Source organism: Oncorhynchus masou, chromosome 6 (genome assembly GCF_036934945.1).
Source record: "Oncorhynchus masou masou isolate Uvic2021 chromosome 6, UVic_Omas_1.1, whole genome shotgun sequence".
Taxonomy (NCBI): Eukaryota; Metazoa; Chordata; class Actinopteri; order Salmoniformes; family Salmonidae; genus Oncorhynchus; species Oncorhynchus masou.
In genome coordinates, this window is record NC_088217.1 from 20,146,924 (window position 1) to 20,174,167 (window position 27,244).

General features: G+C 42.6%; 1 protein-coding gene across 1 annotated transcript in view; it reads left to right on the top strand.

The window, feature by feature from the left end:
• The window catches only part of LOC135541487 (protein bassoon-like), a 168,904-nt gene that overhangs the window by 2,252 nt on the left and 139,408 nt on the right, over positions 1-27,244 (top strand). The window contains 1 exon segment of the mRNA XM_064967797.1: positions 23,714-24,095. Coding sequence (XP_064823869.1) covers positions 23,714-24,095 — 382 coding nt within the window.

The window sequence follows — 27,244 nt, forward strand, 5'->3', positions numbered from 1 at the left end:
AGGATGCTACCTTTCCAACAAGTCAGTTTGTAAAATGTTTGCCCTGCTAGAGCTGCCCCGGCCAACTGTAAGTGTTGTTATTGTGAAGTGGAAACGTCTAAGAGCAACAACAGCTCAGCCGCAAGGTGATAGGCCACAGAAGCTCACAGAACGAGACCATCAAGTGCAGAAGCGCGTAGAGCGTAACAATCGTCTGTCCTCGGCTGCAACACTCACTACCAAGTTCCAAACTGCCCCTGGAAGCAATGTCAGCACAATAACTGTTCGTCGGGTGTTTCATGAAATGGGTTACCATGGCCCGAGCAGCCGTACACAATCCTAAGATCACCATCTGCAATGCCAAGCATCGGCTGGAGTGGTGTAAAGCTGGCTGCCATTGAACTCTGGAGCAGTGGAAACACATTCTCTGGAGTGATGAATCATGCTTCACCATTTGGCAGTCCGACGGATGAATCTGGGTTTGGCGGATGCCAGGAGAACCCTAACTGCCCGAATGCATTGTTCCAACTGTAAAGTTTGGTGGAGTCTGGGGCTGTTTTTCATGGCCACTTAGTTCCAGTGTAGGGAAATCTTAACGCTACAGCATACAATGACATTCAAGACAATTATGTGCTTCCAACTGGCAACTAGCAACTGGACACAGTTTGGGAAGGACCTTTCCTGTTTAAGCATGACAATGCCCCCGTGCACAAAGCAAGGTCCATACATAAAAATCGTTGTGGAAGAACTTGACTGGCCTGCACAGAGCCCTGACCTCAATCCTATCAAACACTTTTGGGATGAATTGGAATGCCGACTGCGAGCCAGGCCTAATCACCCAACATCAGTGCCCAACCTCACTAATGCTCTTGTGGCTGATGGAAGCAAGTCCCCGCAGCAATGTTCCAACATCTAGTGGAAAGTCCTCCCAGAAGAGTGGAGGCTGTTATAGCAGCAGAGTGGGGACCAACTCTATATTAATGGCCATGATTTTGGAATGAGATATTCAATCAGGTGTCCACATATTTTTGGTCATATAGTGAATCTCGGGCCAATAGCCCATGCAAATGAATTGATGCGAAACTGCAACATAGATGTGTGTCGCTGTCTCTCTGGAGAGAGAAGAGAGAGGGAGAGAGAAGATAGAAACCCACTGTGATGTCTCATTTAAAAACCCAGTAGGTGGTTTAAAGGCTCACTGCTATCGTAGCCTCATATTCCTGACAACTGCCTTAAACAGGGAGACCCAAATCCAAAGGGAACAGATAGACGCTGGCCCTGTCTCAATAGCATCCTATTCCCTTTGTGGTCCACTACTTTTGACCAGGGCCCACAGGGAATATAGGAAGGAATTGGGGGGCCATTTGGACCACTGGCCATGTGTGGTGACTGAGCCATGGACTCGCTGTCTTTACATCTAAGCTTTATTGACAATGTTTTCCCCATTGGTCTTCATCAGACATGATGAGGGTGGATAAAGCACACGGGAGAATAGATAGATTGCAGTATGCAGCAGAACAGGGATAATATTTGAATACAGATCCCCCTTTTTAAAACTATTTCTTAGGAAGTGACACATTTTTTTTAACTATTGGATTGCCTGCCTTCAACTAATGGCAGGGCTGTATCTGCAATTGCATAGATATACATTGAATGAATAGAGCACACACAATCTCCTATTCTGTATATGTCTATCTGACAGTCATATTTGATCTACACCATACATTATCTACATGTACATACTACCTCAATCAGCCCAACTAACCGGTGCCTGTATATAGCCTCACTACTGTTATAGCCTCGCTACTGTATATAGCCTCGCTACTGTTATAGCCTCGCTACTGTATATAGCCTCGCTACTGTATATAGCCTCGTTACTGTTATAGCCTCACTACTGAATATAGCCTCGCTACTGTATATAGCCTCACTACTGTTATAGCCTCGCTACTGTATATAACCTCGCTACTGTTATAGCCTCGCTACTGTATATAGACTCTCTACTCTTATAGCCTCGCTACTGTATATAGCCTCGCTACTGTTATAGCCTCGCTACTGTATATAGCCTCGCTACTGTTATAGCCTCGCTACTGTATATAGACTCGCTACCCTTATAGCCTACTGTTATACTGCTATATAGCCTCGCTACTGTATATAGCGCTACTGTATATAGCTACTGTTATAGCCTCGCTACTGTTATAGCCTGTATATAGCCTCGCTACTGTTATAGCCTCGCTACTGTATATAGCCACTACGCTGTATATACCTGCTACTGTTATAGCCTCGCTACTGTATTTAGCCTCACTACTGTATATAGCCTCGCTGTATACTGTTATAGCCTCGCTACTGTTATAGCCTCGCTACTGCTACTGTATATAGCCTCGCTACTGTTATAGCCTCACTACTGTATATAGCCTCACTACTGTATATAGCCTCGCTGTATATAGCCTCGCTGTATATAGCCTCGCTGTATATAGCCTCGCTACTGTATATAGCCTCGCTACTGTATATAGCCTCGCTACTGTATATAGCCTCGCTACTGTATATAGCCTCACTACTGTATATAGCCTCGCTGTATATAGCCTCGCTACTGTTATAGCCTCGCTACTGTATATAGCCTCGCTACTGTTATAGCCTCGCTACTGTATATAGCCTCGCTACTGTTATAGCCTCGCTACTGTATATAGCCTCGCTACTGTTATAGCCTCGCTACTGTATATAGCCTCACTACTGTTATAGCCTCGCTACTGTATATAGCCTCGCTACTGTTATAGCCTCGCTACTGTATATAGCCTCAGTACTGTTATAGCCTCGCTACTGTATATAGCCTCACTACTGTTATAGCCTCGCTACTGTATATAGCCTCGCTACTGTTATAGCCTCGCTACTGTATATAGCCTCACTACTGTTATAGCCTCACTACTGTATATAGCCTCGCTACTGTTATAGCCTCACTACTGTATATAGCCTCGCTACTGTATATAGCCTCACTACTGTATATAGCCTCGCTGTATATAGCCTCGCTACTGTTATAGCCTCGCTACTGTATATAGCCTCGCTACTGTTATAGCCTCGCTACTGTATATAGCCTCACTACTGTTATAGCCTCGCTACTCTATATAGCCTCGCTACTGTATATAGCCTCGCTACTGTATATAGCCTCGCTATAGTTATACTGTTATTTTGTTATTTTTCAGTCTTTTTACTGTTGTTGTTTTTTCTTTAGTTACCTTTTGTTCACCTAATACCTTTTTGCACTGTTGGTTAGAGCCTGTAAGTAAGCACTGTTCACTGTTGTATTCGGCGCACGTGACGAATAAACTTTGATTTGATTTATGTCTGAACATTCTGTAAATGTCCATTCTCCTGAATATCAATTGCCCCAGGTATATATCATCAAGTCAAACCAATTAACCAATGATATTTTCTACAGATAAGTACAAATAAGTTGTGGCACTCAACTACAGTATGACTATGGGCCCTGGTCTAAGGTAGTGTACTATAAGGGAAAATGGTGCCATTTAGGATGCAATTCCAGCACAATCTTCCTCTACTGCTGACATATTGAATTCACTGCCACCTACCATGTTCATAAAGGAAACACTCATTGCCTGTCCATTTAGTTCAGTATACTGTATATTAAGTATAGATTAGAATAATTCACAGTTAAAAGGCCTCACATGAAGAGTCATTAGTGAGAACAACCCAGTGTCTGTTCTGAGGTCAGCTCTGTCTGTGTGTTCATCCCAAATGGCACCCTGTCCCTATATAGTGCACTAGTTTTGATCAGGGCCCATAGGGCTAGGTAAAACGAAGTACACTATGGAATAGGGTGCCATTTGTGACAGAATCTCTGTCTCTTCTGAGAGAAGCTCTGTGTGCTGAATGTAGCAGCTAGGCCCTGTGTCTGCACTGAGAGTATACACTAAGTAGTTTCATTTGTAATGACTGAGAATATAGCTGTTGTTTTATATAGTATACTGTCAATAGTTGTAGACCTTCTGCAGTTGCACTGTTGACCTGTGTAGGTAAGCAATGCTGATCATTTGATCGTCAGTGACATTGGTATTTGGTATACGTGAGTGGTTTAGACTGGCCCTAACTCTAACTCTGCCAACAGAGTGCTATTCACTGGCCCTAACCCTGTCAACAGAGTGCTATTCATTGGCCCTAACCCTGTCAACAGAGTGCTATTCACTGGCCCTAACCCTGTCAACAGAGTGCTATTCATTGGCCCTAACCCTGTCAATAGAGTGCTATTCACTGGCCCTATCCCTGTCAACAGAGTGCTATTCATTGGCCCTAACCCTGTCAACAGAGTGCTATTCACTGGCCCTAACCCTGTCAACAGAGTGCTATTCATTGGCCCTAACCCTGTCAATAGAGTGCTATTCACTGGCCCTAACCCTGTCAACAGAGTGCTATTCACTGGCCCTAACCCTGTCAACAGAGTGCTATTCCCTGGCCCTAACCCTGTCAACAGAGTGTTATTCACTGGCCCTAACCCTAACCCTGTCAACAGAGTGCTATTCCCTGGCCCTAACCCTGTCAACAGAGTGTTATTCACTGGCCCTAACCCTGTCAACAGAGTGCTATTCCCTGGCCCTAACCCTGTCAACAGAGTGTTATTCACTGGCCCTAACCCTGTCAACAGAGTGTTATTCACTGGCCCTAACCCTGTCAACAGAGTGCTATTCCCTGGCCCTAACCCTGTCAACAGAGTGTTATTCACTGGCCCTAACCATGTCAACAGAGTGCTATTCCCTGGCCCTAACCCTGCCAACAGAGTGTTATTCACTGGCCCTAACCCTGTCAACAGAGTGTTATTCACTGGCCCTAACCCTGTCAACAGAGTGCTATTCATTGGCCCTAACCCTGTCAATAGAGTGCTATTCACTGGCCCTAACCCTGTCAACAGAGTGCTATTCTCTGGCCCTAACCCTGTCAACAGAGTGTTATTCACTGGCCCTAACCCTGTCAACAGTGTTATTCACTGGCCCTAACCCTAACCTTGTCAACAGAGTGTTATTCACTGGCCCTAACCCTGTCAACAGAGTGTTATTCACTGGCCCTCACCCTAACCCTGTCAACAGAGTGTTATTCACTGGCCCTAACCCTGTCAACAGAGTGCTATTCACTGGCCCTAACCCTGTCAACAGAGTGTTATTCACTGGCCCTAACCCTGTCAACAGAGTGTTATTCACTGGCCCTAACCCTGTCAACAGTGTTATTCACTGGCCCTAACCCTAACCCTGTCAACAGAGTGTTATTCACTGGCCCTAACCCTGTCAACAGAGTGTTATTCACTGGCCCTAACCCTAACCCTGTCAACAGAGTGTTATTCACTGACCCTAACCCTGTCAACAGAGTGTTATTCACTGGCCCTAACCCTGTCAACAGTGTTATTCACTGGCCCTCACCCTAACCCTGTCAACAGAGTGTTATTCACTGGCCCTAACCCTGTCAACAGAGTGTTTTTCACTGGCCCTAACCCTGTCAACATAGTGTTATTCACTGGCCCTAACACTAGCCCTGTCAACAGAGTGCTATTCACTGGCCCTAACACTGTCAACAGAGTGTTATTCACTGGCCCTAACCCTGTCAACAGAGTGTTATTCACTGGCCCTAACACTAGCCCTGTCAACAGAGTGCTATTCACTGGCTGAGAAGCGCTGCTATACCTTCCGTGGATTTGTGCCCTTTGGTTTAATACCTGTGTGTGTGTGTTTGATGCCTGAGGTTTGGGCTTTCTAAGGAGCACATAGGATTCCATTCTACAAGCTTTTTTATAAGCATAACAATTTTTTTTAACAGTGAAATATCCCAAAACAACTTTTAAATACTCCTATATCTAACCCTTTTCCAAAACTGTTGTTGTTTGTTAGGAAGACAGTTCAGTTGAAAAGTATAGAATGCAGATACTGATTGCCATGAGTTGAACACTTATGAATGATGTTCAGTATCACTGTCACGCCCTGACCTTAGATATCCTTTTTACGTCTCTATTTTGTTTGGTCAGGGTGTGATTTGCGGTGGGTATTCTGTTTTCTATTATTTATATTTATAGGTTTTGGCCGGATAGGGTTCTCAGTCAGGGACAGCTGTCTATCATTGTCTCTGATTGAGAACCATACTTACAGTGGGGCAAAAAAGTATTTAGTCAGCCACCTATTGTGCAAGTCCTCCCACTTAAAAAGATGAGAGAGGCCTGTAATTTTCATCATAGGTACACTTCAACTATGACAGACAACATGAGAAATAAAAATCCAGAAAATCACATTATAGGATTTTCAATGAATATATTTGCAAATTATGGTGGAAAATAAGTATTTGGTCAATAACAAAAGTTTATCTCAATACTTTGTTATATACCCTTTGTTGGCAATGACAGAGGTCAAACGCTTTCTGTAAGTCTTCACAAGGTTTTCACACACTGTTGCTGGTATTTTGGCCCATTCCTCCATGCAGATCTCATCTAGAGCAGTGATGCTTTGGTGCTGTTGTTGGGCAACACGGACTTTCAACTCCCTCCAAAGATTTTCTATGATGTTGAGATCTGGAGACTGGTTAGGCCACTCCAGGACCTTGAAATGCTTCTACGAAGCCACTCCTTCGTTGCCCGGGCGGTGTGTTTGGGATCATTGTCATGCTGAAAGACCCAGCCACGTTTCATCTTCAATGCCCTTGCTAATGGAAGGAGGTTTTCACTCAAAATCTCACGATACATGGCCCCATTCATTCTTTCCTTTACACGGATCAGTCGTCCTGGTCCCTTTGCAGAAAAACAGACCCAAAGCAAGATGTTTTCACCCCAATGCTTCACAGTAGGTATGGTGTTCTTTGGATGCAACTCAGCATTCTTTGTCCTCCAAACACGACGAGTTGAGTTTTTACCAAAAAGTTATATTTTGGTTTCATCTGACCATATGACATTCTCCCAATCTTCTTCTGGATCATCCAAATGCTCTCTAGCAAACTTCAGACAGGCCTGGACATGTACTGGCTTAAGCAGGGGGACACGTCTGGCACTGCAGGATTTGAGTCCCTGGCGGCGTAGTGTGTTACTGATGGTAGGCTTTGTTAATTTGGTTCCAGTGATGATCCATGGCACGAAGCCTCCAATGAAGAGTCATGCCACGAAGCCTACAACGACGGTCCCCAGTCCGGAGCCTCCAGCGACGGTGTCTCCAGTCCGGGAGTCCCCAGCAATGGTCTCCAGTCCGGGAGCCCCCAGCGACTGTCTCCAGTCCAGGGCCCTCTACGAGGGTCCCCAGTCTGGGTCCCCCGCACCAGAGGTGCCACCAAAGTGGGGTGAGCCAGTGGTGGAGCGGGGTCTGCGTCCCGCACCTGAGCCGCCACCACGGATAGATGCCTACCCAGACCCTCCCCTATAGGTTCAGGTTTTGCGGCCAGAGTCCGCACCTTTGGGGGGGGGGGGTACTGTCACGCCCTGACCTTAGAGATCCTTTTTATGTCTCTATTTGGTTTGGTCAGGGTGGGACTTTGGGGTGGGTATTCTATGTTCTATTATTTGTATTTCTATGTTTTGGCTGGGTAGGGTTCTCAATCAGGGACAGCTGTCTATTGTTGTCTCTGATTGAGAACCATACTTAGGTAGCCCTTTTTCCCACCTGTCTTTGTGGGAAGTTGACTTTGTTTATGGCACATAGCCTTAAGCTTCACGGTTTGTTTTGTAGTGTTTATTGTTTTGTTCTGGGTCTTTTTCTAATAAAGAGAACATGTACGCTCACCACGCTGCACCTTGGTCCACTTCTTTCAACGGCCGTGACAATCACCATAATGACCACTCAACACTATAATAACAAGTGTTTCTTTCTGTCATAGAAACAGAGCAGTTGTGATTACAACTGAGATATCCATCACTTTGCCCAATGTAGAACGAAATGCTTGCGGTTTTCTAATAAGGAAGTAATTAATTTCATAGATTTGTATTTGATGTAACCAGGAGCCTAGCTCAGCTCAATTCATTTGGCTCATTAATACAGATTCTATTGCGGAAATGGCACACCGCCAGGAAGACTTTTAAGGACAGTTTTTGCCAAGCCTTTATAGTGCTAGTGTTTCTGTGAACAGGTCTTAGGTGAACAGAATGATTCCTGAAGAGAGAGAGACAAAGAGAGGAACTGGGTGATTTGTGCTGCTTCACAACCAGCTGCTCTACTCTACTCTGCTCAGACCATCTTCAGTGACTCACTGTCACAAACAATTCTATTTTAATTCTCTCTTCCCTCATTTCCATCTCCTTCTCCCACCCTGGAAGTGGTGGCTGGCTGCCGAGCAGAGTACTGACTACTGGCCTTTGAAGAAGATGTGAGCGACAAAACAAGGCCTGCGTAGCGTTGTTGTTGTGACAGAAAGCAAAAAGCTATGATTTCTATTTTAATTGCTGTGGCTAATCCATGGGCTGGCCGTGGGTGTCTACAGGCCAGAATGACAGAGACAAAAGAGAAGTTATTAGTGCTGCAGACATATGATAAACCATCGTTTTTCCCATCTCGTCACTTTTCATTTTTTAATTTCTCTTCTCTCCGCTCCTCCTCTTGTAAGGGGTGCGTGGACTGGCTGCAGGGAAGTCAGGCTCAGGAGAGCAGAACTGGGTAATAACCGGTGCAGTTTAATATGCAAAACCAACGGCACCCAGAACAACAAAATATGGGTACAAAATAACCCGTCGCGAACCAGTCAGAGTGCACAAGCACTTTACAACAAGCAATTTCACACACAGACATGGGAGGAACAGGGGGTTAAATACACGACAAGTAATGAGGGAATGTAAACCAGGTGTGACGGAAAACAAGACAAAACAAATGGAAAATGAAAGGTGGATCGGCGATGGCTAGAATACCGGTGACGTTGACCGCCGAACGCTGCCCGAGAAGGAGAGGAACCGACTTTGGCGGAAGTCGTGACACCTCTCCTCGTCTCTCCTTTCCTCTCCCCTCCGTCAAGAGAGAGACATGGCAGCAACACATGACACATGAAGTCGGAAGTTTACATACCCCTTAGCCAAATATATTTAAACGTTTTTCACAATTCCTGACATTTTATCAGAGTACAAATTCCCTAATTTCTTAGGTCAGTTAGGATCGCCACTTTATTTTAAGAATGTGAAATGTCAGAATAATAGTAGAGAGAATTATTTATTTCAGCTTGGTTTTCTTTCATCACATTTCCAGTGGGTCAGAAGTTTACATACACTGAATAAGTATTTGGTAACATTGCCTTTAAATTGTTTAACTTGGGTCAAACGTTTTGGGTAGCCTTCCACAAGCTTCCCACAATAAGTTGGGCGAATTTTGTCCCATTTCTCCTGACAGAGCTGGTGTAACTGAGTCAGGTCTGTAGGTCCCCTTGCTCGTACACACTTTTTCAGTTCTGCCCACAAATGTTCTATAGGATTGAGGTCAGGGGTTTGTGATGGCCACTCCAATACCTTGAGTGGTAGCATCATGTTGTGGGGGCGCTTTGCTTTGCTGCAGGTGGGACTGGTGCACTTCAAAAAATAGATGGCATCATGAAGAATGAAATATTATGGATATATTGAAGCAACATCTCAAGACATCAGTCAGGAAGTTAAAGCTTGGTTGCAAATGGGTCTTCCAAATGGACAATGATCCCAAGCATACTTCCAAAGTTGTTCCGAAATGGCTTAAGGACAACAAAGTCAAGGTATTTGAGTGGCCATCACAAAGCCCTGACCTCAATCCTATAGAACATTTGTGGGCAGAACTGAAAAAGCATGTGCGAGCAAGGGGACCTACAAACCTGACTCAGTTACATCAGCTCTGTCAGGAAGAAAGGGTCAACATTCTCCAAACTTATTGTGGGAAGCTTGTGAAAGGCTACCCAAAATGTTTGACCCAAATTAAACAGTTTAAAGGCAATGCTACCAAATACTATTTTAGTGTATGTAAACTTCTGACCCACTGGGAATGTGATGAAAGACATAAAAGCTGAAATAAATCACTCTCTACTATTATTCTGACATTTCACATTCTTAAAATAAAGTGGTGATCTTAACTGACCTAAGACAGAGAATTTGTACTCTGATTAAATGTCAGGAGTTGTGAAAAACTGAGTTTAAATGTATTTGTGTAATGCTCCGGGTGTCGTGGGTGTGGAGTCAAATGCAGGAGACAGAGAGTTCAATGCTGTGTGTCTTTAATAGCACCAACGCACCACAGGGTGCTCACAATAGTTACGTTCCCAAACACAGGGAATCAAAATGTACAACGGAAAAAATCACGACCAGGCACTAACACGTACCTCTACAACAGAGCCGAAGGTTACACTGAAATAATCCCGGACAACAACCAGGCGGGCCGGCTGTCTAATAAAGACAAACTAATTAAACATAAACAGGTGCTACCACTAAATATACAAGGAGGGGGAGGAAAGACAATCAGTGGCAGCTAATAGGCCGGTGACGACGACCGCCGAGCGCCACCCGCCCGGGAAAGGGAACCACCCAAATCAAATCAAATTTTATTTGTCACATATGCATGGTTAGCAGATGTTAATGCGAGTGTAGCGAAATGCTGGTCGGACTCGTGACAATTTGTGTCACGCAGGACGAGGTGGGTGCAGGAATCAGACGCAGAGAGAGAGACAGTAACTGAGTAAAGTGCTCTTGCACACCAAAATAATAAGCCCAACACAACACATGGCGCAGGACATTATACAAAACAACCCAAAACCACAGGGTGCCAAGTAAAGAAAAGAAAATACACCACTACCTAACATGCACACACGTAACATAAAGACAATCCACCACTACCTAACATGCTCACACGTAACATAAAGACAATCCACCACTACCTAACATGCACACACGTAACATAAAGACAATCCACCACTACCTAACATGCTCACACGTAACATAAAGACAATCCACCACTACCTAACATGCACACACGTAACATAAAGACAATCCACCACTACCTAACATGCTCACACGTAACATAAAGACAATCCACCACTACCTATCATGCTCACACGTAACATAAAGACAATCCACCACTACCTAACATGCTCACACGTAACATAAAGACAATCCACCACTACCTAACATGCTCACACGTAACATAAAGACAATCCACCACTACCTAACATGCTCACACGTAACATAAAGACAATCCACCACTACCTAACATGCTCACACGTAACATAAAGATTATCCACCACTACCTAACATGCACACACGTAACATAAAGACAATCCCCCACTACCTAACATGCTCACACGTAACATAAAGACAATCCCCCACTACCTAACATGCTCACACGTAACATAAAGACAATCCCCCACTACCTAACATGCACGCACGTAACATAAAGATAATCCACTACTACCTAACATGCACACACGTAACATAAAGATTATCCACTACTACCTAACATGCTCACACGTAACATAAAGACAATCCACCACTACCTAACATGCTCACACGTAACATAAAGACAATACACAACTACCTAACATGTACACACGTAACATAAAGACAATCCACCACTACCTAACATGCTACCACACGTAACATAAAGACAATCCACCACTACCTAACATGCTCACACGTAACATAAAGACAATCCACCACTACCTAACATGCTCACACGTAACATAAAGACAATCCACCACTACCTAACATGCTCACACGTAACATAAAGACAATCCACCACTACCTAACTACACGTAACATAAAGACAATCCACCACTACCTAACATGTACACACGTAACATAAAGACAATCCACCACTACCTAACATGCACACACGTAACATAAAGATAATCCACCACTACCTAACATGTACACACGTAACATAAAGATAATCCACCACTACCTAACATGCACACACGTAACATAAAGACAATCCACCACTACCTAACATGTACACACGTAACATAAAGATAATCCACCACTACCTAACATGCTCACACGTAACATAAAGACAATCCACCACTACCTAACATGCTCACACGTAACATAAAGATAATCCACACTACCTAACATGCTACACACGTAACATAAAGACAATCCACCACTACCTAACATGCACACACGTAACATAAAGACAATCCACCACTACCTAACATGCTCACACGTAACATAAAGACAATCCACCACTACCTAACATGCACACACGTAACATAAAGACAATCCACCACTACCTAACATGCACACACGTAACATAAAGACAATCCACCACTACCTAACATGCACACACGTAACATAAAGACAATCCACCACTACCTAACATGCACACACGTAACATAAAGACAATCCACCACTACCTAACATGCTCACACGTAACATAAAGACAATCCACCACTACCTAACATGCTCACACGTAACATAAAGACAATCCACCACTACCTAACATGCACACACGTAACATAAAGACAATCCACCACTACCTAACATGCACACACGTAACATAAAGACAATCCACCACTACCTAACATGCTCACACGTAACATAAAGATAATCCACCACTACCTAACATGCACACACGTAACATAAAGACAATCCACCACTACCTAACATGCACACACGTAACATAAAGACAATCCACCTAACTACCTAACATGCTACTACCTAACATGTAACATAAAGACAATCCACTACTACCTAACATGCTCACACGTAACATAAAGACAATCCACCACTACCTAACATGCACACACGTAACATAAAGACAATCCACCACTACCTAACATGCACACACGTAACATAAAGACAATCCACCACTACCTAACATGCTCACACGTAACATAAAGACAATCCACCACTACCTAACATGCTCACACGTAACATAAAGACAATCCACCACTACCTAACATGCTCACACGTAACATAAAGATAATCCACTACTACCTAACATGCTCACACGTAACATAAAGACAATCCACCACTACCTAACATGCACACACGTAACATAAAGATAATCCACTACTACCTAACATGCACACACGTAACATAAAGATAATCCACCACTACCTAACATGCACACACGTAACATAAAGACAATCCACCACTACCTAACATGCTCACACGTAACATAAAGATAATCCACCACTACCTAACATGCACACACGTAACATAAAGACAATCCACCACTACCTAACATGCACACACGTAACATAAAGACAATCCACCACTACCTAACATGCACACACGTAACATAAAGATAATCCACTACTACCTAACATGCTCACACGTAACATAAAGACAATCCACCACTACCTAACATGCACACACGTAACATAAAGACAATCCACCACTACCTAACATGCACACACGTAACATAAAGACAATCCACCACTACCTAACATGCACACACGTAACATAAAGATTATCCACCACTACCTAACATGCACACACGTAACACGTAACATAAAGACAATCCACCACTACCTAACATGCACACACGTAACATAAAGACAATCCACCACTACCTAACATGCACACACGTAACATAAAGACAATCCACCACTACCTAACATGCACACACGTAACATAAAGACAATCCACCACTACCTAACATGCTCACACGTAACATAAAGACAATCCACCACACCACTACCTAACATGCACACACGTAACATAAAGACAATCCACCACTACCTAACATGCACACACGTAACATAAAGACAATCCACCACTACCTAACATGCACACACGTAACATAAAGACAATCCACCACTACCTAACATGCACACACGTAACATAAAGACAATCCACCACTACCTAACATGCACACACGTAACATAAAGACAATCCACCACTACCTAACATGCACACACGTAACATAAAGACAATCCACCACTACCTAACATGCACACACGTAACATAAAGACAATCCACCACTACCTAACATGCACACACGTAACATAAAGACAATCCACCACTACCTAACATGCACACACGTAACATAAAGACAATCCACCACTACCTAACATGCACACACGTAACATAAAGATTATCCACCACTACCTAACATGCTCACACGTAACATAAAGATAATCCACCACTACCTAACATGCACACACGTAACATAAAGACAATCCACCACTACCTAACATGCTCACACGTAACATAAAGCCAATCCCCCACTACCTAACATGCTCACACGTAACATAAAGACAATCCACTACTACCTAACATGCTCACACGTAACATAAAGACAATCCACCACTACCTAACATGCTCACACGTAACATAAAGACAATCCACCACTACCTAACATGCACACACGTAACATAAAGACAATCCACCACTACCTAACATGCACACACGTAACATAAAGACAATCCACCACTACCTAACATGCACACACGTAACATAAAGACAATCCACCACTACCTAACATGCACACACGACAATAACATAAAGATAATCCACCACTACCTAACATGCACACAATATAACATAAAGACAATCCACCACTACCTAACATGCTCACACGTAACATAAAGACAATCCACCACTACCTAACATGCACACACGTAACATAAAGACAATCCACCACTACCTAACATGCACACACGTAACATAAAGACAATCCACCACTACCTAACATGCTCACACGTAACATAAAGACAATCCACCACTACCTAACATGCTCACACGTAACATAAAGATAATCCACCACTACCTAACATGCACACAATATAACATAAAGACAATCCACCACTACCTAACATGCTCACACGTAACATAAAGACAATCCACCACTACCTAACATGCACACACGTAACATAAAGACAATCCACCACTACCTAACATGCTCACACGTAACATAAAGACAATCCACCACTACCTAACATGCACACACGTAACATAAAGACAATCCACCACTACCTAACATGCACACACGTAACATAAAGACAATCCACCACTACCTAACATGCACCACACGTAACATAAAGACAATCCACCACTACCTAACATGCACACACGTAACATAAAGACAATCCACCACTACCTAACATGCACACACGTAACATAAAGACAATCCACCACTACCTAACATGCACACACGTAACATAAAGACAATCCACCACTACCTAACATGCTCACAGTAACATAAAGACAATCCACCACTACCTAACATGCACACACGTAACATAAAGACAATCCACCACTACCTAACATGCACACACGTAACATAAAGACAATCCACCACTACCTAACATGCTCACACGTAACATAAAGACAATCCACCACTACCTAACATGCACACACGTAACATAAAGACAATCCACTACTACCTAACATGCACACACGTAACATAAAGACAATCCACCACTACCTAACATGCACACACGTAACATAAAGACAATCCACCACTACCTAACATGCTCACACGTAACATAAAGACAATCCACCACTACCCAACATGCACACACGTAACATAAAGATAATCAACGGCTGAATTAAAATGTTTTCTTAAAAGGAATTTATAAACTGTTACGGAGGCAGCGGAGGAAGGACCAGGCTGCACAACATTTGAGATAAATAAGCTTCTTGTGCGTATGGAAAATGTCTGGGATCAACATTGTATGTTTGGTAGTATATTTCTTCCATGTCAAAATGTGGTGCAAACTCAGACGTTGAGTTGGTAATCCAATGTTTTGAAAAGAGCTGGCTAGCCGTCTGTACAGTAAATAACATGCACATATCAAATCAAATGTATTTATATAGCCCTTCTTACATCAGATGATATATCAAAGTGCTGTACTGAAACCCAGCCTAAAACCCCAAACAGCAAGCAATGCAGGTGTAGAAGCACGGTGGCTAGGAAAAATCCCTAGAAAGGCAAAAACCTAGGAAGAAACCTAGAGAGGAACCAGGCTATGAGGGGTGGTCAGTTCTCTTCTGGCTGTGCTGGGTGGAGATTATAACAGAACATTGGCAAGATGTTCAACATATCTAATGTTATCAGAGAGGAACCAGGCTATGTGGGGTGGCCAGTCCTCTTCTGGCTGTGCTGGGTGGAGATTATAACAGAACATGCCCAAGATGTTCAACATATCTAATGTTATCAGAGAGGAACCAGGCTATGAGGGGTGGTCAGTTCTCTTCTGGCTGTGCTGGGTGGAGATTATAACAGAACATGGCCAAGATGTTCAACATATCTAATGTTATCTTAAGGCTACATCTGCACCGTTTCTTTTGCCATTGATAGGATGTACATTTATCCTACTTATTCCCTGACATTGTCCAAGTTCTGATTTCTCATTAATTCTCCCTTTCTCCTCCAATGTATTCCATATTGCCCACTTCCTCACCAGACAATAGCAACAAACTATTAGAAACGGTGCTAATTTCATTCATCAACTTTTTAAAAAGTGTAGTAGACATTTACAGTAGACATTTCCTCGATCATAGTCCAGCTCAAAACTAATGACACTGTTTCAGCATGTAAAAAGTAGCAGTACAAAACATACATTACTTTAGCAAACGTAAAATAAGTGAGTTTTGACTGAATACATATTTAATGAGCATTTCAAAAAAATACATTATACTATAGACCTGCTAAATTACTCACATCCAGCATAAAAAAACAAACAGAATAAACTAAAATAATTCTGTATTTATTTCAGATGTAGCAGTTGTTCATGTATGTTTGGTAGAAAGAAGCTGTTTGTGTTCCTCCACCTCCTCCATCCGTGGTGCTCGTTCAACATAGCATTTGGAGATTCCTGTGAACATCAACAGTCATAAACATGTCATTCTGAACAGCAATATCTTCCTAACAAGAATTTAGACCAGTTGACAATTCAACAGAATTCAGTCTCGTTCATGTTGATGATCGGTACAGCATGAGACAGACAGCAAGATAGCAAGCCATGGTACATCAGACCGTATACCACAGGTATGAGTCAATATTACCTGTTGACTGGTTTTATTACGTTGTTAACCAGTTTTAATAGCTATAAGGTACATGGGGGGGGGTCCCCATAGGAAGAACCCTTTTGAAGAACCCTTGTTGGTTACCCTTTTGGTTCCAAGTAGAACCATTTTGGGTTCCTTTTGGGTTTCCATGTAGAACCCTCTGTGGAAAGGGTTCTACATGGAACCCAAAAGGGTTCTACCTGGTACCAAAAAGGATTAACTAGCTCTATCAGATAAACATGTTCAGGAGAAGCAGGGAGAGAGCAAGCTAGTAGTAGTAACATTATTATTTGAAACCTCACATGCACATGTATCTGTGTTATATTTAAGCTATACGGCACCTCAGGGGTTTATGGTATATGGACAATATACCACGGCTTAGGGCTGTTCTTATGCACGGCACAATGCGGAGTGCCTGGTTACAGCCCTTAGCCATGGAATATTGGCCATATACCACAAACCACCAAGGTGCCTTATTGTTTAAAATATAACAGATACATCTGAAATAAATACAGAATTATTTTTAGTTTATTCTGTTTCTAAGCTGGATGACACTATAGAGGTGAAAGGAACACCACACACTTTCCCTCTTTCTCACTTGTTCAATACAGTGGATAAAAGGGGTATGCCAGGTGTACTCTGCCTGAAAGAGATCAATTATGCCAGCAAAGGGTCTCATGCTCTGCTGCTGGCACATTGTAGAACAGATGTCAACAGGCAGGAAGTGTACAATGTAATAACCTGCACTCTAGCCCAAAGATATTGCTTTTGTGTTGAACTTGACAGTAACACATGTGTGTGTGTGTGAGGGAGGGGGATTATTGAATTCTTTACTCATTGAATGTTATTTTTGCACTCATGTAGCCTTGTGCACTTGATCGATGTCTACTATAGTGGCCACTATAATAGAGCAAAAATAGAAAGCCTGTTTTTCATTCTGTTTCTACTTTAAGATGTTTTTTTCCCCCAAGTGCAATATTTAGATGTGTGTGTGATCACAAGTGTTCTATTATAAAGGCTGTCATGGCTAATTGCAATATTAGTGTATTGTTTTTTCTCTGGACTTGAGTGTCATTTGCAGTAAAGTCTAGGCAACAAATAACATTGGATGGCTTTCTTTACATTTTCTAGCTGTGAGTTAGGTTCACATGAATCACTTTTTATTTTACACACAGAGACTGATCACGTAGATCATATTCTTTGTTGTTTAATTAGTTAAAAACCTGCATTTCCTCCTAGCAGGGATGTTTTGCATGTTTCAGTGCAACATAAAAAGAAGTGTCACCTTTTTGGGCCCTCACCAGTTTGCATCCTAAACCTTGCATAAGCCAGCAGACACTACCATATGAACTGAACACAGACCACTACCATGTCTATTCCATATGAACTGAACACAGACCACTACCATGTCTATTCCATATGAACTGAACACAGACCACTACCATGTCTATTCCATATGAACTGAACACAGACCACTACCATGTCTAATCCATATGAACTGACCACAGACCACTACCATCTATTTCATATCAAATCAAATGTATGTATATAGCCCTTCTTACATCAGCTGATATCTCAAAGTTCTGTACAGAAACCCAGCCTAAAACCCCAAACAGCAAGCAATGCAGGTGTAGAAGCACGGTGGCTAGGAAAAACTCCATAGAAAGGCCAAAACCTAGAAAGAAACCTAGAAAGGAACCAGGCTATGAGGGGTGGCCAGTTCTCTTCTGGCTGTGCCAGGGCGAGATTATAACAGAACATGGCCAAGATGTTAAAATGTTCATAAATGACCAGCATGGTCAAATAATAATAATCACAGTAGTTGTCGAGGGTGCAGCAAGTCAGCACCTCAGGAATAAATGTCAGTTGGCCTTTCATAGCCGATCATGAAGAGTATCTCTACTGCTCCTGCTGTCTCTAGAGAGTTGAAAACAGCAGGACTGGGACAGGTAGCACGTCCGGTGAACAGGTCAGTGTTCCATAGCCGCAGGCAGAACAGTTGAAACTGGAGCAGTAGCACGGCCAGGTGGCCTGGGGACAGCAAGGAGTCATCATGCCAGTCCCGAGACATGGTAGAAAGAGAAAGAAAGAGAGAATGAGAGAGAGCATACTTAAATTCACACAGGACACCGGATAAGACAGGAGAAATACTCCAGATATAACAGACTGAACCTAGCCCCCCGACACAAACTACTGCAGCATAAATACTGAAGGCTGAGACAGGAGGGGTCAGGAGACACTGTGGCCCCATCTGATGATACCCCCGGACAGGGCCAAACAGGCAGGATATAACCCCACCCACTTTGCCAAAGCACAGCCCCCACACCACTAGAGGGATATCTTCAACCATCAACTTCAGAAGGTGAATTCACCAATTTGTAAGTCGCTCTGGATAAGAGCGTCTGCTAAATGACTTAAATGTAAATGTAAACTTACCATCCTGAGACAAGGCCGAGTATAGCCCACAAAGATCTCCGCCACGGCACAACCCAAGGGGGGGCGCCAACCCAGACAGGAAGATCACGTCAGTGACTCAACCCACTCAAGTGACGCACCCCTCCTAGGGATGGCATGGAAGAGCACCAGTAAGCCAGTGACTCAGCTCCTGTAATAGGGTTAGAGGCAGAGAATCCCAGTGGAGAGAGGGGAACCGGCCAGGCAGAGACAGCAAGGGCGGTTCGTTGCTCCAGAGCCTTTCCGTTCACCTTCACACTCCTGGGCCAGACTACACTCAATCACATGACCCACTGAAGAGATGAGTCTTAAAGTAAAGACTTAAAGGTTGAGACCGAGTTTGCGTCTCTCACATGGGTAGGCAGACCATTCCATAAAAATGGAGCTCTATAGGAGAAAGCCCTGCCTCCAGCTGTTTGCTTAGAAATTCTAGGGACAATTAGGAGGCCTGCGTCTTGTGACCGTAGCATACATGTAGGTATGTACGGCAGGACCAAATTGGAAAGATAGGTAGGAGCAAGCCCATGTAATGCTTTATAGGTTAGCAGTAAAACCTTGAAATCAGCCCTTGCCTTAACAGGAAGCCAGTGTAGGGAGGCTAGCACTGGAGTAATATGGTTCTAGTCAGAATTCTAGCAGCTGTATTTAGCACTAACTGAAGTTTAGTTAGTGCTTTATCCGGGTAGCCGGAAAGTAGAGCATTGCAGTAGTCTAACCTAGAAGTAACAAAAGCATGGATACATTTTTCTGCATAATTTTTGGACAGAAAGTTTCTGATTTTTGCAATGTTATGTAGATGGTAAAAAGCTGTCCTTGAAACAGTCTTGATATGTTTGTCAAAAGAGAGATCAGGATCTAGAGTAACGCCAAGGTCCTTCACAGTTTTATTTGAGACGACTGTACAACCATCAAGATTAATTGTCAGATTCAACAGAAGATATCTTTGTTTCTTGGGTCATAGAACAAGCATCCCTGTTTTGTCCGAGTTTAAAAGTAAAACGTTTGCAGCCACCCACTTCCTTATGTCTGAAACACAGGCTTCTAGCGAGGGCAATTTTGGGGCTTCATCATGTTTCATTGAAATGTACAGCTGTGTGTCTTCCGCATAGCAGTGAAAGTTAACATTATGTTTTCGAATGACATCGCCAAGAGGTAAAATATATAGTGAAAACAATAGTGGTCCTAAAACAGAAACTTGAGGAACACTGAAATTTACAGTTGATTTGTCAGAGGACAAACCATTCACAGAGACAAACTGATATCTTTCCGACAGATAAGATCTAAACCAGGCCAGAACTTGTCCGTGGAGACCAATTTGGGTTTCCAATCTCTCCAAAAGAATGTGGTGATCGGTGGTATCAAAAGCAGCACTAAGGTGTAGGAGCACGAGGGCAGATACAGAGCCTCGGTCTGATGCCATTAAAAGGTAATTTACCACCTTCACAAGTGCAGTCTCAATGCCACACTGGGGTCTAAAACCAGACTGAAGCATTTCGTACACATTGTTTGTCTTCAGGAAGGCAGTGAGTTGCTGCGCAACAGCTTTTTCTAAAAATATTGAGAGGAATGGAAGATTCGATATAGGCCGATAGTTTTTTATATTTTCTGGGTCAAGGTTTGGCTTTTTCAAGAGAGGCTTTATTACTGCCATTTTTAGTGAGTTTGGTACACATCCGGTGGATAGAGAGCCGTTTATTATGTTCAACATAGGAGGGCCAAGCACAGGAAGCAGCTCTTTCAGTAGTTCAGTTGGAATATGGTCCAGTATGCTGCTTGAAGGTTGAGGCCATGATTATTTCCTTCATTGTGTCAAGAGATATAGTACTAAAACACTTGAGCATCTCTCTTGATCCTAGGTCCTGGCAGAGTTGTGCAGACTCAGGACAACTGTGCTTTGAAGGAATACACAGATTTAAAGAGGAGTCCGTAATTTGCTTTCTAATAATCATGAAGTTTTCCTCAAAGAAGTTCATGAATTTATTACTGCTGAAGTGAAAGCCATTCTCTCTTGAGGAATGCTGCTTTTTAGTTATATTTGCGACAGTATCAAAAATAAATTTCGGATTGTTCTTATTTTCCTCAATTAATAAGTTGGAAAAATAGGATGATTGAGCAGCAGTGAGGGCTCTTCAATACTGCACGGTACTGTCTTTCCAAGCTAGTCGGAAGACTTCCAGACTGGTGTGGCGCCATTTCCATTCCATTTTGTCTGGAAGCTTGCTTCAGAGGTCGGGTATTTTCTGTATACCAGGGAGCTAGTTTCTTATGACAAATGTTTTTAGTTTTTAGGGGTGCAACAGCATCTAGGGTATTGCGCAAGATTAAATTGAGTTCCTGTTACAGGAATTAAATAACTCTGTTTTAACACCCAATTAAAATCAAACACTCTGTCAATTCATAAGGATATGTATGACCCTTACTACTATAAAAATGGACTGAGCCCAGTCTTAAAGTCAAACAGCAGCTTTTATTCACGAGAGTACTGAACACGATACAGTTTACCACAGGTTATAAACTAGAAATGACATCATTAGTTTTTGAACTGTCCCGTCTCTTCTCCCACCCTGGTACAAAGGCAGTATCTCAAGCCTTCCCACATCGTCTCCCTACCAATTTAATACAATTTATGACTGAGTCAAGGTCTTCCTGTGTAGATAAGCATTCTAGCCAGTCTGAAGATATAGTTCATTCATTTCTACCAAGGAACAGACAGTCATTGTTCTAATTCTTGATTATATTTACACACATTATATTCAGTACTAGGATTACGAAAGAAAATTCATACATATACAGTGACATAATAGTATTCTGATTAGTCAGTCCTGATTGAAATGTATATATAATTAGTCATTATTGATAAAAATTCCCTTAACAGTTCCTCAGTTAGGTGGTTAACTGATTTCTTCCCTCTGACATCCTTGGGTAGGCAGAGAGAGTCTGGAAGGGCATCAAGGAATCTTTGTGTTGTCTGAGAATTTATAGCACGACTTTGATGCTTCTTGTTTGGGGTCTGAGCAGATTATTTGTTGCGATTGCAAACGTAATAAAATGGTGGTCCGATAGTCCAGGATTATGAGGAAAAACATTAAGATCCACAACATTTATTCCATGGGACAAAACTAGGTCCAGAGTATGACTGTGACAGTGAGTAGGTCCAGAGACATGTTGGACAAAACCCACTGAGTCGATGATGGCTCCGAAAGCCTTTTGGAGTGGGCCTGTGGACTTTTCCATGTGAATATTAAAATCACCAGAAATTTGAATATTATCTGCTCTCACTACAAGGTCCGATAGGAATTCAGGGAACTTAGTGAGGAACGCTGTATATGGCCCAGGAGGCCTATGAACTGAACACAGACCACTACCATGTCTATACCATATGAACTGAACACAGACCACTACAGGTATGCATGCTCAGCTCAGCTCTTCAGCGGACAGTGGGGTTAGAAAGGTGCGTGTACGTGTGTGTATGATTTGAGAGGGTGAGTGTTTCTTTAGTTACCTACTGCCACCTCCCAGAGTAACTTTACTGTGAGGAAATTGTCTGTGTCAAATAGAACCTTATTCCCTATATCGGGCCCTGGTCAAAAGCAGTGCACTATATAGGGAATAGGGTGCCATTTGAGACACAGCCTATGTCTTTTCCACGGTCAGAAGGCTGAAAGTGTGGGTGAGGAGGAGGACGAAGTGAAACAGAAAGGAAGAAAAATTATCAGCTCTTTGAAAATCCTGTTCTATCCTTATCTCATCAAGATAAAACCGTTTATTTTTCCAACTCACCCACTCTTCTTTTTTCATGTACCCATTTTGGCATTGGGCAAAGCAAATGTCCCACTTGTAAACCCTTTCATTCAAGATTCATCGCAATACATGGTTGTGTATTTGTGCTTGAGGCATATACTGCTCTACCTAGCAAAAAGGCAGTAACTGCTCATAGCATGGAACTGATAAATATGGCTTTTATTTACCTTTTTTCACAGTAACTTTATGCAGTTACTGCTAAACATGACCCCCCATTTTCTCCAAAACACAATACAATAGAGGCAGGATACATGTCCACTTGACTAAGCATGTATTTAATGTAGCAAAAATGACATTAACTAATTGTCGACCAAATGAGCAGTTACTGCCTTTTTGCTCTGTAGGGCAGTATAGTTGCATCTACACAATCAATGTCATGTGATGTGGTTTCATTTTGACATTAGACTACTTTAGAGGTCTGAAAACATCTGACAAAACTTTGATTTGAAAGTGTATTGTCCTATTTGTAAAGCTCTGCTTCAAAGCCCCAGCCTTAAAGCCATGCTGTTCTGAGATGTAACAACATCCTCTCACAAGAGTCTACCACATATCTGTCATCCACAGCATCTCTGGAAGACCCCCCCAGCCAGACCCTGGATCCAGCCCCAAGGCGGGGGTCCAGACTGGGCCTGGTACAGGGGACCGCCTGGCATCCCAGGGGGAGCAGCAGGGCCAGGGCCACGCCGCCCGTAAGAACCTCCAGGTGGACGTGGGTAGTAGCAGGATGGGACGTTCCCCGTCGGTGTCCCCCGCCATCACCCCCACCTCCCCCTACTCTGTGCCCCAGATTGCCCCCATGCCCAGCAGCAAGCTGTGCCCCGTCTGTAAGACAGCTGACCTGACAGGCACCACGGAAGACAACCAGCCAAACTGCAGCACCTGCACCCAGTGCCGATCCATGGTGTGCAACCAGTGTGGCTTCAACCCCAACCCGCACCTCACCGAGGTAGGAACAAACAGTGGATCATGTGCTACTGTGCCTACTGATGAGTTTGTTTGTTTATACAGTGTCCATATTAGGATATCTTCAGTTTTCTTTCTGAGACTGAATCAGCTCCCACTGACACGAAGGCTGTCCTAATATGGCCACTGTATGTATATCAGTATATTTGACATTGTATGATACGTTTGAACTGGTTAGGACATCAGGAATAGAGAATGTGGTTAGGTTTGTACAATGTAGTCAGGTTTATACAATGTGGTCATGGTCATAGAATGTGGTTTGTATTTGTATTTGTTATGGATCCCCATTAGCTACTCTTCCTGGGGTCCAACAAAATGAAGGCAGTTGTAAACTTTTATAAACACTACAATACATTTCACAACAGATTTTACAACACATTAAGTGTGTGCCCTCATGCCACTACTCTACTACCACATATCTACAACACAAAATCCGTGTGTGTGTGTGTGTGTGTGTGTGTGTGTGTGTGTGTGTCTGTGCCTGTGTCCTTTCACAGTCCCCGCTGTGTTTTTTTATGAAAACTGAGTTTATATGTATTTGGCTAAGGTTTATGTGAACTTCCGACTTCAACTGTATATGTGTTACTCAGTTTCACAATTTCTGACATTTAATCATAGTAAAAATTCCCTCTCTTAGGTCAGTTAGGATCACCACTTTATTTTAAGAATGTGAAATGTCAGAATAATAGTAGAGAGAATGATTTATTTCAGCTTTTATTTCTTTCATTACATTCCCAGTGGGTCAGAAGTTTACATACACTCAATTAGTGTTTGGTAGTAGCTGGTGTAACTGAGTCAGGTTTGTAGGTCCCCTTGCTCGCACATGCTTTTTCAGTTCTGCTCACACATTTTCTATAGGATTGAGGTCAGGGCTTTGTGATGGCCACTCCAATAACTTGACATTGTTGTCCTTAAGCCATTTTGTCACAACTTTGGAAGTATGCTTGGGGTTATTGTCCATTTGGAAGACCCATTTGGGACCAAGCTTTAACTTCCTGACGGATGTCTTGAGATGTTGCTTCAATATATCCACATAATTTTCCTACCTCATGATGCCATCTATCCTGTGAAGTTCACCAGTCCCTCCTGCAGCAAAGCACCCCCACAACATGATGCTGCCACATTACATTTACATTTAAGTCATTTAGCAGACGCTCTTATCCAGAGCGACTTCGTGTTTCACGGTTGGGATGGTGTTCTTCGGCTTGCAAGCCTCCCCCTTTTTTTCTCCAAACATAATGATGGTCATTATGGCCAAACAGTACTATTTTGGTTTCATCAGACCAGAGGACATTTCTTCAAAAAGTACGATATTTGTCCCAATGTGCAATTGCAAACCGTAGTCTGGCCTTTTTATGGCGGTTTTGAAGCAGTGGCTTCCTCCTTGCTGAGCGGCCTTTCAGGTTTGTCGATATAGGACTCGTGGATATACTTTACTGTGGATATAGATACTTTTTACCTGTTTCCTCCAGCATCTTCACAAGGTCCTTTACTGTTGTTCTGGGATTGATTTGCACTGCGTGGTCCCATGGTGTTTATTATTGTTTGTACAGATGAACGTGGTACCTTCAGGCTTTTGAAGATTGATTGCTCCCAAGGATGAACCAGACTTTTCTGAGATTTTCCCATGATGTCAAGCAAAGAGGCACTGACTTTGAAGGTAGGCCTTGAAATACATCCACAGGTACACCTCCAATTGACTCAAATGATGTCAATTAGCATATCAGAAGCTTCTAAAGCCATGACATAATTTTCTGGATTTTTCCAAACTGTTTAAAGTCACAGTCAACTTAGTGTATGTAAACTTCTGACCCACTGGAATTGTGTTACAGTGAAATAATCTGTCTGTAAACAATTGTTGGAAAAATGACTTGGGTCATACACAAAGTAGATGTCCTAACCGACTTGCCAAAACTATAGTTTGTTAACCTGTAGTGACACATTCCGTGAACGGGACCGTTGTCATCATCTGACACTAATTAGCATAACACAACGGACATAAATCTTCCTAGAAAATATTCCTATTCATGAAAATCACAAGTGAAATATATTGGAACACAGCTTAGCCTTTTGTTAATCACCCTGTCATCTCAGATTTTCAAAATATACTTTACAGCCAACGCTAGACAAGCATTTGTTTATCATAGCCTAGCATAGCATTATGCCTTGCTAGCAGCAGGCAACCTTATCACGGAAATCAGAAAAGCAATCAAATTAAATTGTTTACCTTTGATGAACTTCGTAAGTTTTCACTCACTAGACTCCCAGGTAGACAGCCAAAGTTAATTTTTTCCCAAAAGATTATTTTTGTAGGCAAAATAGCTCCGGTTGTTCTTCACGTTTGGTTGAGAAATCGCCCGGAAATTGCGGTCACCACAACGCTGACAAATATTCCAAATTAGCTCCATAATATTGACAGAAACATGGCAAACGTTGTTTAGAATCCATCCTCAAGGTGTTTTTCTAATATCTATTCGATAATATATCCGTCGGGACAATTCGTTTTTCACTAGGACCGATTGGAGTAATGGCGACCTCTGTATTTTACGTGAGAATCTCTCTCGGAGCCACCATGTGACCACTTACGCAATGTGGCCGCCTACGGCTATTCTTCAACAGAACTGCGTAAAACTACGTCACAATGCTGTAGACTCCTTGGGGAGTACGTAGAAAGCGTAAGCTTGTTGATGGTACATTCACAGCTGAATAAGGAGTCATTGGAACGCAGCGCTTTCAAAACCTGGGGCACTTCCGGATTGGATTTTTCTCAGGCTTTCGCCTGCAACATCAGTTCTGTTATACTCACAGACAATATCTTTACAGTTTTGGAAACGTGTTTTCTATCCAAAGCTGTCAATTATATGCATATTCTAGCATCTTTTCCTGACAAAATATCCTGTTTATAACGGGAACTTTTTTTTCTCCAAAAATTAAAATACTGCCCCCTAACACCAAGAGGTTTTAACAAGAAATTTGTGTAGTGGTTGAAAAACGGGTTTTAAACTTCTGACTTCAACTTTACATATGGACAGTACCAAAATAATAATCTAATGCCTGTCTTTTTGAAGCATAATCTGCAGAGCTTGGAAGATTGTATACCTCAAAAAAATAAAATAAAAAATGTAAAAATGT